Source organism: Phocoena sinus, chromosome 3 (genome assembly GCF_008692025.1).
Source record: "Phocoena sinus isolate mPhoSin1 chromosome 3, mPhoSin1.pri, whole genome shotgun sequence".
Taxonomy (NCBI): domain Eukaryota; kingdom Metazoa; phylum Chordata; class Mammalia; order Artiodactyla; family Phocoenidae; genus Phocoena; species Phocoena sinus.
In genome coordinates, this window is record NC_045765.1 from 119,761,128 (window position 1) to 119,773,998 (window position 12,871).

The 12,871-nt window shown below is 41.1% G+C and overlaps 1 protein-coding gene across 1 annotated transcript in view; it reads right to left on the reverse strand.

Annotated features, from left to right (window-relative positions):
* The window catches only part of MAST4 (microtubule associated serine/threonine kinase family member 4), a 572,191-nt gene that overhangs the window by 24,956 nt on the left and 534,364 nt on the right, over window positions 1-12,871 (reverse strand). The window contains 6 exon segments of the mRNA XM_032627144.1: window positions 1,634-1,746; window positions 1,974-2,096; window positions 8,165-8,266; window positions 10,144-10,309; window positions 11,173-11,305; window positions 12,663-12,801. Coding sequence (XP_032483035.1) covers window positions 1,634-1,746; window positions 1,974-2,096; window positions 8,165-8,266; window positions 10,144-10,309; window positions 11,173-11,305; window positions 12,663-12,801 — 776 coding nt within the window.

A 12,871-nucleotide genomic window follows, 5' to 3' on the forward strand; every position in this document is an offset into this window, starting at 1 on the left:
TGAGGTGAGCAGTCAATGTACAATTTTTTTCCTTTTGGAGTGGGGAGCTATGAATTCATCACCCTCTCACCGTCTCTCACTATGGACTTTGTATCTGCAAATAAAATCCATAGATGCATTGCGGTTTCTAGGCCCGGGATCGATGCACATGTTAGATTACGTTTTAACCGTGAAGTCAATCAGAAAAAGAAAATCACAGAGAAAAAGATTGAATGGCCCCCAGTCAGGGGCGAGAGGGAGAAAAATGAATTGGAATCGAGGGCGAAGAGAAGAATAAATGACCTGTTTCAAAACATGTTGGGGGGAGATGCAGTGCGTTAGGAGTCAGAGGTACTTACTTGTTTGGCTTATAAATCTCACATACAGACAGGCAGCTTCATATGTTGGTACCAGGATTTCTGAAGGGGATCATAGCTTAGGCAAACTGAGATCTCTGCTGTACCACAGGGAAGATGGAAGCTAAAATAGGGAGCTGAGAGCCCAGCCCAGGAAGCGCTCACTACTGCCCAACCCAGTCACTTGTTGCTCTCATGGGAATGGACCTTAGACCTCCTATAATCTCCTGAGATTTGGAGGAAGGTGGCTAAAGAACAGGAGACCGTGGGCAGGGAACAGTTTAGGAGCTGGCTTTGATGGGCCAGAGAACAAGTACTGGGAAACCCCACACTCTGTGTTATCAAAGCTTCTGTCCCGGCTCTGGGCCAGACCTGCACCTTCCCTCCAGGGAAATCCCTACCTCCCCATGTCCTTCCTATAAATGGGGAGGGCAGTGCCGGCCAATTCGCAGATGCACCCTGGGCAGTCACTCAGAAAAAGATACGGAACACTTTAAAATCACTCAGTGCTATAGAAAAGCTACACAATAATCATGCAAGATGCCATGGCAACAGAAAATACATCGCTACTGAAAATAGCAAAAGGAAGGCAGGATGCCCTCTAGGTTCATTTCTATCTTCCTAGGGCCCTGCCCCCCACATCTCAGGACTATCAGGTGTGTCTTCGTTTTGTTTGTCTTTTAAATCTTACCACTACCAGTGAAAAAGCATCTTTCTCCAATGTGGATTTTATCTTCTATCATTTCCAAAATTCTAGCTTGGCTTTCTGCTGCCCCTTTAATATAATAACTTACACTTTCTATCATCGGTTAAGAGACTTTCTCATTCCACAATCAACTGTCCCCAAGTGTCTGGGCTTATGTCAAGGACCAAGCTTTCTCCTTTGTGTTGTATTCCATGGGACACTAGAAGAGGGCTCTGCATACAATGAGCTCAACGGTTCTTCACTATAAGATGAAAGAAATGGGAGGATGCCTCCAAGGCCCGGCAGCACTGAGCTAGACCACAGCATGTAAATGGTATCAGGTACTCCGATAATGACTATGAACGCAAGTCTCTGCCTCAAAGAAAAAAGATACTAATCTTTGGATCATGAAACAGAGAAATATACCCCAGCAGGGCGGTAGGGACTCTGGATTATCAAGATGGTGGGGTCATTACCCACCCCCCGAAAAAAATCTCAAGCCCCAAAACACTGCATGGGGTTTTTACAATTCTGTGCAGCTGTTTAAGGCAGCAACTATCTGACCAGTAGGAGATTCTCCCAGAGACCTATGTTTATGCCATATTTTACTTACTTTAGAAAACCTATGTGAACATGAGGAAAACTGCCTTATTTCCACAGAAAAGTCTTCGTCATTTGTGTCATCTTCTTCTTCAGTCTCCATATGATGGTACTTCTCTGACCGCGCTGCAGGGAAATGTTTGGAAACAGTTCCAATTATTCAGATTTTCAGCTTTTAATTTAGCTATTTTAATTATGAGTCTTTTTTTTTTTTTTTTTTTAATTATGAGTCTTTATATCAAAGCAGCATTATGTTTCAGAACCCATGCATTCAAGACTGGAAGGTACTAGCAAAAGTAGAGCTGATTTTCTACAAAGGCCAAATCATGTTTTATGTCAGATAACGCACGTACTATCAAAATAACTTGTGTCATCTTCGGATTCCAGTTGGGGAATGAATTCTGCCTTCTGTCTCAGCAAACTGTTCCAGTCTAAGGAACGGAAGAATCGATGCTGTTTGACTTCATACGCACCACCTTGAGGTAGGGAGTGGAGGGGAAGGACAGAGGGAAACGTGTTAAATGATCCTCCCAGCAAAGGTAAGAATGAGTTTCAAAGAACAACCAAAAAAAAAAAAAAAAAAAAGAAAAACAAAAAAAAAGTTCTATCAAGAGAGAACTAAAGAAGTCAGAGAAATCTTTTTCATTCTACAACCAAAACCTCCAAAAATTCTTCCATAATTTATCAGCAGGAGATTTGATTTTGCTAACAGCAGTTGCTACGGCACAGGTTTTCTTTGCTGATTCTTCCATGGCTTCCTCTATTTTTCAAAGGTTAATGTGGCCACTTAAAATCCCATTGTGATGAACCTGGGGACGTGGACACACACTGGCCCAAAGCAGACTTGCTCATTACAAACCCCCAAAAAACCTAAGAAGGTGCAAAATGTGTTCACAGCAATATTCCCTCTGGAGGTAAGGTTTTAATAAAGATGAATTTTCCCTAAACAGTATATAACGGTTAACATTTGATTTTATTGGATTGCTCGTTAACACTGGTAGGAATTATATTCTGTGGACTACAGATTCTTAAGTAAGAATATTACTCAGCCATAATAAGAAATGAAATTGAGTTATCTGTAGTGAGGTTGATGGACCTAGAGTCTGTCATACAGAGTGAAGTAAGTCAGAAAGAGAAATGCTAACACATATATATGGAATCAAAAAAAAAAAAAAAAGGTTCTGAAGAACCTAGGGGCAGGACAGGAATAAAGACGCAGACAGAGAATGGACTGGAGGACACGGGGAGGGGGAAGGGTAAACTGGGACGAAGTGAGAGAGTGGCATGGACATATATACACTACCAAATGTAAAATAGATAGCTAGTGGGAAGCAGCCGCATAGCACAGGGAGATCAGCTCGGTGCTTTGAGACCGCCTAGAGGGGTGGGATGGGGGGGTGGGAGGGAGACGCAAGAGGGAGGAGCTATGGGGATATATGTATATGTATAGCTGACTCACTTTGTTATACAGCAGAAACTAACACACCACTGTAAAGCAATTATACTCCAATAAAGGTGTTAAAAATAAATAAATTAAAATAAATTAAAGAAAGGAGAAAAAGAAACTGGCAAACCAGTTTGATAGATTTATAACGCATGTGATGAACATCAGTCACAATCCCTAGGTTTTAGGCTTCTTCTTGCCAAGTTAGCATTACAGCACAGTTCAGTGAAACAATATTTTTAATTCAGTTCGTGATTTTAAAGAGAGATTTTGCAAGGGCAGGCCCCATCAAAATATTACACTATCCCTCATGTAAAGAGAAGAAGGTACACATTTTATTAAATCCCAGCATGAAAATCAGACCCCCGCCCTGCCACCAACATGCACACTATTGATGGGGGAGATAAGGAAGAATCAATCTTCAAACAATTCCAGAAAGAGAGATTTCTTGCAAGACTAGTGCCAGGGTCTAATCAGCCTCCCTACCAGGAGATGCCCCTCGATGTGTGTTGCAAATGTCTCTTTAATACAGTTGTCACTCATGCTTCTCGCCCTGTCCTCAGTGGGGTACAAAAGGAATAGGATGAGAAATTGAATCTGAATGAAAAATGGGCTTGGATCTTGGGGCTGGGGAACTGTCTGTAAAAGGACGTGGCTCTGTCCCCACTGGGCCCCTTGAGCACCAGGGGCAGGCTGGCTAGAGCTCTAAACCCAGCCAGGGGAGACAGGTGTTCTGAAGGCAATGGAACAGAGAGAAAGAAACAAAGTGGAAAAATCACCCCCCAAAAGGGAGAATGGGTTCTTTACAAAGCATCTGATTAGCATCTTCATATAGAATTCCAGCCAGGCTTTTTCCGTGTTTATGGCACAATACTCAAGTCTGATGTTGATCCCAACAGCAACAGCATTAGCACCTGTGTTTTGAGGGACAACTTTGACTAGTATTACACTAGATGCTGGAGGAAACTGCTTCTTTTACTTAAACCACTGAAAGTAACCCCACGGAGTAGGTATTGTCAACTCCGTTTTTGGATGGGGCAAGTAAATAAGCAGTAAAGCATACTGGACCAAGATTACTAGGTGAGTAAGGGTTAGAGGGGCTGAGCTGAGGTCTGTCTAAAAACACCCAGGTCCATCCTCAGTGCCACAGCGCCACAGGCCATACAAGGGGGAGGCATGTTTCGGTTTCGATTCTACCCTGCCATCTTTCTCGCGTCAGTTTACAAATGGATTCTCGACTGCCAATCCTGAGGAACACAGCCAAACAGCCAATTCCCCAGCACCTCTGCCCAGTCCAACCCCAGTCTCCATGTATCCTGGTTCTCTTCTATCCCAATCGACATCCTCAAACACAGCTGCCAGGGACATTTTCTTCCAGTGATCTTTTCCTGGAGAAGTTAAAAGGGCTTAAATATTTATCTATCCAACTCCCTCACTGTGCCAGTGACACTGAGGTCCAAAGAGTCAAGCCCTACTTAGTGGCCCACCATGCACTATCCAGCAATGACTATGACTTCAGCTGCCACAGCAAAGGACAGCTCTGACACGCCCAGGTCATTCAACTTTACCCAGAAAAGCACAGTTCTCTAGACCCAAAGGCTCGAAAGACACTTCCAGACAATATCTGGAGTTTTTGCTCCCTGACCTGCTAACCTCTGGGACCCACCCACGCCGGTGAGAGCATTCGCTTCCTCTTTGTGATGGGTGCCAAATGGGTCCTCCCCAAGGAGCCCCAGCCCACTGGTGACCCAGTGCACAGCTCTCACCCTTTGGCCTTTGTGCCCCACTGAGAAGCAGTTGCTTCTCACTGGGTCATGTTTCTCATGCACTTTTGGAGAGATGGGGAGCAAAAGAATGAAATGGACACACTGGGGAAAAATTAACTCTGGGCTAAACCATTGGTATGATATAGATGATGGCTTTACGAGCCAAATACAAATCATCAGACACAGGAACTCATGCAAATGTCAGCTCTCACTGTAAGAATTCGCCAGGAAGGGAAGGGAAAGTGACTATTTCTTGAGCTCCTACTATGCACCAGGTTAATGTACCAGATACCTTCATAAACATGCCTGCACTCAATCCTCACAATAATCCCTCGAGGTGTGTAACATGCCCATTTCCATAGATTAGGAAACTGAGACTCCGGGCAATAAAGGAATGACTCACAACCTCCCAGCTGGCTCATGCGTGGGAGTCAGTCACATCTGAGCAGCTCTCAAGTCCAGTGAACCTGGCTGCCACTCAACACTCTGCAAGTTCAACAGTCGAGTTCAAGTACGACAAGGTCCCAAATTGCAAGTTATGCTTTGGCACTGATGTTCTCCTTTGAGTTTTCCTCTCCCTTCATAGACGCTTCTTAAACATCCATTATGTTCTTCACACTCCTTTTCTCAGTCTCTCTAGTCTCTCGGGCAAATGCGCACTTGTACATTTTCACGGTGCATTATTTTGCCCGCTAAATATGCATTAAATCCAAAATGCTGTCATTGGAAGCAGCATGGCAAGCCTGCGAGATTCTCAGCCTCATTCTCCGGGCCCTACTGGGACCTGTCATGTTGGACCTGCCTGTTTGACAAGCTCTCCTTGACAATGCTAAGAGCTTGGGCAGGGTCTTCTAAATGTCTCTTTTGAGCTTCTGCTAGAAGATTTGTTTCTCAATCTGTCAAACCCTGAAAAGACCAAAAGCAGCGGTCAAGCAGAAAATGTGCAGAGATAACTTGCAGCGTATAATCTATAAACATGGATGTACTGACCACCATCATAGCCCTGTCTTGTTAAGTAAAGCCGAATCAAGTGTCCACATATTCTTAAAGAGGACGGAAATCGGCAGAATACTAAGGAGGAAAACTCTCCAAAGTGACACACGAACACTGAAGGGAACTCTTTACGGGGTGTGCTGATTCCAATATATTTTTAGCCCTACCTTAGGACAACACTCCCCTGGGACAGCTGATTAGGATATACAAATAGATACTTGTACTGTTGTAGGACAATCTTAAAATGCCCCTGTTTCTCATATTTGGCTTAAGTGAGTAAAATCATCCCTCAAAACTCTGCCCCACACAGAGCCTTGACACCAAATCTTGGACAGCTACTCTTATCGCTTGAACTATAAAGCAAATCTAACTGCAGGTCACAGATGGTGGGAAATAACCAGTTTGCTAGTCACTTCAGACAAAAGGAAAACCAAACAGGGCAACAAGGAATATAAAGGATTCTGTTCAAAGAGTTCAGTCAGCCCAAAAGTAGGGGCACCACCACAATTTCTAAATCTCATATGTCCAAAGGGGAAAGCAAGAGATTATATACACAGAAAAATAAAGATGATAATACCGCAGCAGTGTCACATCTGGCCCTAAGAGCCAGAGTCGATGATCTTTTATCCTCACAAAAATCCCGGGACATAGTGCTACTATCAGCTCCATTTTATAGATGAGGAAGTAAGGCACACAAGGGAAAACAACCTGCTCATGGTCACACAGCTGAGATTTAAACTCAGGCAATCTGACTCTGGAGTTTATCCCTTTAAGTCCCATTATATTGCCTTTCCTAGTTAAAGGCCCACTCATCCACTGAAAAAGGCAAAAAACACACGGTATTCCAGTATGAAACTCAAAGCAGTTTTGCCAACTGAGTCCTGATTTTAAAACTTCTTGGGAATTCCCTAGCAGTCCAGTGGTTAGGATATGAGCTTTCACTGTTGTGGACCCGGGTCCGATCCCTCACTGGGGAACTAACAGACCACAAGCTGCATGGCACGGCCAAAAAAAAAAACCAAACCCAAAACTTCTTGGATTCTCTAATGCAGGGTCTTTAAGAGTTTTCTGTCGAGCCAGAAAGTCAATGTTTTAGGCCTTGTGGGCCATGCAGTTGTTCATGACTATTCGATTCTGCCAGAGTAGCATGAAGGCAGCCATAGACAGTATGTGACTGAACAGCATCGCTGTGTTTCAATAAAACTTTATTTACAAAATAAAGGTTGGGCCCAGGGGTTTTAATGCATCATCATAACCTCTAGGTAGCACAGCATTCCATACTTAAGCAAGAACTGAGCTCTCCAACTGGGGAAGCTGTGAGCAAAAGCGGAGAACAATATAAGATATATATTTGGAGCTGTTGCAAATGATTTTGGCCTTGGAAAAACTGGGTGAGAGAATGATCTCGTCAGTATTTTCTGATCTTTCTAGCAAAACCGGGTAGAATGAAACAGCTCAGAGTAAACAACCCATCAAGTCAACAATTTTCACTGATGAAGATTTTTATCGATACAGGTACGTGTGTGGTGTGTGTTGTATGTGTGTGTGCATGCGTGTATGTTATATGTGTTTATTATTTAGTCTCATCTAGATAAATTCACATACTGGGGTTGGCTAGAACTCTGTACTGGGATCTCTAAGTCTGTCTATTCAGAATATAAGGAAGAAAAGGAAAAAGAGCTGGCAAAAACAAAAAACTGGAGGCAGAACAGTCCGGAAAAATAATCAGCAAGAAATAAATCTACTATCTCCTTAATCTTGAAAGTCAATGTTGTTTAATCCTCTTTCTTGGGCCATGGTGCTGATCAACCCCAGGCACTCATTTCCAATAATCAGTTCAAGTCCTGAGAACCTGTTTCAAAGCCAGCAGATAGTAACTGCTGGGTCAGATCCTTCTAGGAATATATATATTTTACAACCCCAAACAAACAAACCAAAAAACTTCCACATCCCTAATCCTCTGTTTCAAATTGTTAAGATCCATGCTCTTCAGGACAGAAGAGTTACATGTGCCCCCGAGGTTTTCTTCCAGAGAAAGAAATCAGTTTATTTACTGAAACAAATTAAGAATAATTTCTGCTTTGCAAAAAAGAAGACAAACAACAACAGAAGAAGACAAACAACAGCCACCAACCCTCTTAGCGTACATACTACTCTGAATCAGGAAAAAAAAATCCAAAGTATTATTGTTATAACATATTGTAGTCATATTCTACATCAACCAACAGATGTTTCCTATGAAAAAAACAAACAAAACAAAAACAAAAACACAAACCTCTGAGTGCTCCACATTGACATTATTTCCTGCATATTAGCAAAATTAAAACGTATGTGCTCTAACCTGTTCCCAGTCTCTCCAGGGGATTCTGCCTGAGAAGCAAGGTAATCAGATCCTGGGCATCAGGTGGTGGCGCCTCATCCTTTTCAGGCCAGTTGATCTCATCTAAGGGGAAGAAAAGTAGTTTACGACTTCACTGCTGAAAGGCTGGTCCACATCCCAACAGCGTGGACATCACCCGGGAGTTTGTTAGCAATGCAGAATTTCAGGCCCCACCCCAGACCTGCTGACTCAGAATCTGCATTTTTAAGAAGAAAGACCTTCAGTTGATTCCTAGGCCCAGTCAAATCTGAGAAGCACTGCCGCACAAGATATGAACAGCACAGTTGTCAACAAGGCAGGGAGAGAACACTTCAATGAGCAGTACCTCTCATCTGCCTTTTAGATTCACTTTTCTTTGGTAGAACTGGGTCACTACTAATTGGTCCTCTAGTTATTAAGAGGGCTCAATATAGCGGAAACTCTGAACCTCTGTGTTTTAGGCGATCGCCCATCCAGGGATCATGGGGAGTCAGGGTTTCTCTTCTACCATCATCCTCAACTGAGAACCTGGCCACAGCCCCAGGGTTCTTCAGGTCCAAGAAGCAAAAAATAATTTTGTAAAAATAACCATTTCCAGAGACAAAGGAAAGGTCAAAATGCTAAGACTGAAGAAGAAGAAAAAGAAGAAAAAAAAAAAACGCCAAGGAATTGTAGGAATGGAAGTACTTAAAATCTGTCATAAATATTAGAATATGTTCTACATTCTAAAGGCGTTTGCCTGAAGATAGGTGTGCATGCTTGTGTGCGTGGGAATGCAATAAAAACATGAGTTATTTCTGCATGTGCTTGCCTCTAGCTTCCTCTGCTGCAGTTCAAATCTGATTTGGAAAATAGAACATGAATATGCGTCTGAGCCATAAGGCATCGACAGAACAAAGCCAGCATTTGCTCCTTGTGTTAATTAAACAGTTGATTCCTCTTGCCATTCATCCTTGATATATCAGAAAACTGCCTAGTTATAAATCCATAAAGAGCTCAGATATTGTATAAAAGGGTTATACACTGCGGGCAACCCACAAATCTACTTTGTTAAAGTTTACAAACATGCCTGGCTCGCAAAATCGATGATGGAAAATAATTCTGTGATTAAGAGGCTCCTCATACCGAAAGGAATGGTCCCCCTATTTCCACTGTTGGACACTCTAAGCGCAGTCCGGAATGGACCAGAGGTAGGTGATGAAGATGTGAGTGACGACTGACAGACTTTGAGGAAGAGAGGCCTTTTTGATCTCTGCTCCAGGGAAATTTATAAAAACAGCAGGTAGGGTAGTAATAAAGCCTATTTAATTATCATTTAGTTTTGCCACAAGCCACACAACAATAGTTAGGGTCAGCTTGCAGGTTAAGATCTAAAGGTTACTGAATTTAAATGAAAGATGAACAGCTGTTAAGAAATAACATTACACCATAACAACTACCAATGAAATCATTAACAATCTGTGGATTAAATTTGCTTCCTCCCCATTCTCATTATTTATTATTTGGTAGACATTTGTTTTAGGGTTTATTACCTTTTTGTTAATTTCTTCACTGTGCTAATAGCCATTTTTCCCATTTGTGTAAACGTTACCCATGTTAACCTTTTATTCCCTGGTGCAACTTTCCCACTATGGAAAGGAAGACTGGACAGCAGTGAAATCACTTGCAAATCCCACGCCAATTTCTTTTGCGGAAAAAGTACACCATAAAGATTGGTCACATTGCTAGTACATTTCCAAATTCCATGTTAACAAAACTTCCCCAGATCAATTCCCAACACAAATTGCTCTCTTGAGATTGTGAAAGTCAGTTATGTGCTATGATGAGTGAGTTCTTTTAATTTGTTGGCTAAACCCTTTGATAAAGGTTAACTTTTTAGTAAAAACAGTGATACTCCCCAGAATTACATTAAATAGCTGCTTCCCAACAGCAGCTTAGAGATAACTGCTGACAATATTTACCACTGATGACTTGTCCAAATAGCTCTTCTGGAGTGTCCCCAAAGAATGGCACGCATCCAACCAGAAATTCATAGAGGATAATCCCCATGGCCCACCAGTCTACCGGCTTCCCATAGCCCTGCCTCAGAATCACTTCTGGTGCAATGTATTCAGGTGTGCCACAGACCTAAAAGATGATTGCAATATCAGAATAATTAGAATATTAGACATGAATTAAAATGAGCAAGATGGCTAAATATCAATTATTTTGCCTAGAGTGCACCTGCTCAACCACATGGAACCACATGGACAAAGAATTTAAGAACAGTGATTCTAAGTCGGTAACTATCATACCAAAAGCAATGAATTACTTAAAACACCAAAAAAAGCAAAGTTTAAAATGCTGCTCTAATGTGAAACTGTGTGTAATGTCTAATTTCAAATTTGAGTAGTTTTACTTACTTTACAAAAACATTTGTAATCCTTGGATTTAAAATAATACTGCATTTTTTTGTCTGTCACTATCAGAGAGAGTTTTAGTATTTATATGACTGAAATATATTCACATCCTGGTTACTTCATAAAAGCCTGACAGTGGAGATGTGTTCACCTTAAGTAACTGTACAATGAACAGATTGTGGGCACACGGTAATGAGGCATGCTTAAAGGGAAATGGGCCATGGCTCGGAGTTTGGCACCTGTGATTGTACAACGCATCATGAGTTTCATGAGGACTCTACTGAGACTCCCGAATTCCTTACGAAAACAGCTTGTCCATTTGTCTTTCTCACACTCTCACTTGTGTACAGTTAGATCGTTTGTCTTACTAATAGACCATAATGTCGAGGGAGGAATGTGGAGGGACCGACATTTCAAAGAGGCCCAGGGAGAAAAATGGAAGCAATTTGCGCTTTATCAAACGTAAGGCTTATATAGACATCTAAAGCCCCAGCACTAATGTCAAGATGGCCTAGGCGAGCTGATTCTGAATTCCACTGTCAACACTGCACTTTGTATTTCTCTCTGGAGCCAAACAGCACGCAAGCTTACCTGTTTGTCCAGGAACTCTCGAGCATCCTTCTCAATATGACCCTCATAAAGATTGGTAGTCATGCTCATTAGCCCCACCTTGGATAATCCAAAATCTGTCAGCTTTATGTGCCCCATGGAGGTGACCAGCAAACTGTGAAGCAGAAGGACATATATCACAAACACTCACTTTGAAGCTCATTTTTTGTTTTTACTTTTCTCCCTCCCACTGTGAATTGATAAGACTGTGTAATATATAGGTATCAATCTTATCACAAAACCCAGCCGGCAAAGAGATGAGGTCACACAAAGATGTTAAATATGTGTATCTGGCGGCTGAGAGTAATCCACAAGGGGGAGGCCAGAGACCGGGCTCAGCCCATCTTCCTTGGAGATGTCACATACAGCATCATTTACAACTTGAAGCTCTCAGAAAAATTCAAGTATGGAACTCTGACACCTTTCCATTTCCAGAATAAGAAAAGAGCTGAGAAAGGGCTACTGATAATCCCACGTCACACATCAGTAACTAACATAAGCAACCAATCCGTGATTCAAATGAGACAAAAGATAAAGAACCTGGAAGAAAAATGTAGCATTGTTTCAGATTTCAACTTCTGGCTTGAACTTAAGTGTCTACTCACTAAGCACAAGACCTACATGTCTTATACATGCAAAGAATTCACATTTGAAAGCTTTATGAACTTACAGTTAATTTTTTTTTCATTTTAAGTGGCAAAGAAAATTTTAATTATTTAAAAAAATTAAAGGAGTAGAGGAGTTAAAAAAAATAAAGCTATTGGAAGGATGCATGCCAAAATTCTAATAGCTGTCTTCGTTTGGGAATGTTGTGAATGAAGTTTTTTCTTTTTGTACTTCCCAAATTTTCCGTAATGAGCGTAAGTTAATTTTATAAAATTTTGGCACACTTAAAAGCTCTACATATTAATAAGACATACTTCTAGAGGTGTCTCAGATTAGTGGAGAAAGCATGGAACATTTAATAAATGGTGTCACGATGAATACCTAGTCATTTGGGGAAAAACAGTCTATCTGTATCTCAAATCAGACACCAAAATGAACTCCACATAGACTAAAAATTAAATAAAAAACTAAACTGTGAATAAAATAGAATAGAATATCAAGGATATCATCTTGGGGGAGAAAAAATTATCTAAGTATCATTCTAAACGCCGAAACTATCCAGAAAACAACTCATAGCATTCTATGTACCTATTATTTACATAATAAAAAAAACTAAAAATAAATTAACTAACCCTGGCTTAATACTCTTTTTTTGTTTGTTTGTTTCTTATAAGCTGCTATTGTAAACACCATAGCCTTTAAAAAGATTATACAAAAATCATCATGTATACTGCTAAAAATAACTCATTTTGGAACATTATGGGAGAATTTAAAAATGTACAAAGCAGCATTAAAAGAAGACATTTTTATAGACATAAACACTTGTATTGTGTGAAAAAAAAGACATATTTCATCAGTGTACATACTTGTCTGGTTTCAAATCCCTATGTACAATTCCATAATTATGTAGATATTCCAAGGCCAGGACTGTCTCAGCAAAGTACATCCTGGCCATATCAACAGGGAGAGGACCCATGTTCTTCATTAAGGTAGCACAGTCACCTCCTATAAAACACAAGAAAAAGACTTAGCAGGTATAGTATCAGCTGGGATTAAAGACCGCCAGTTTAGACTG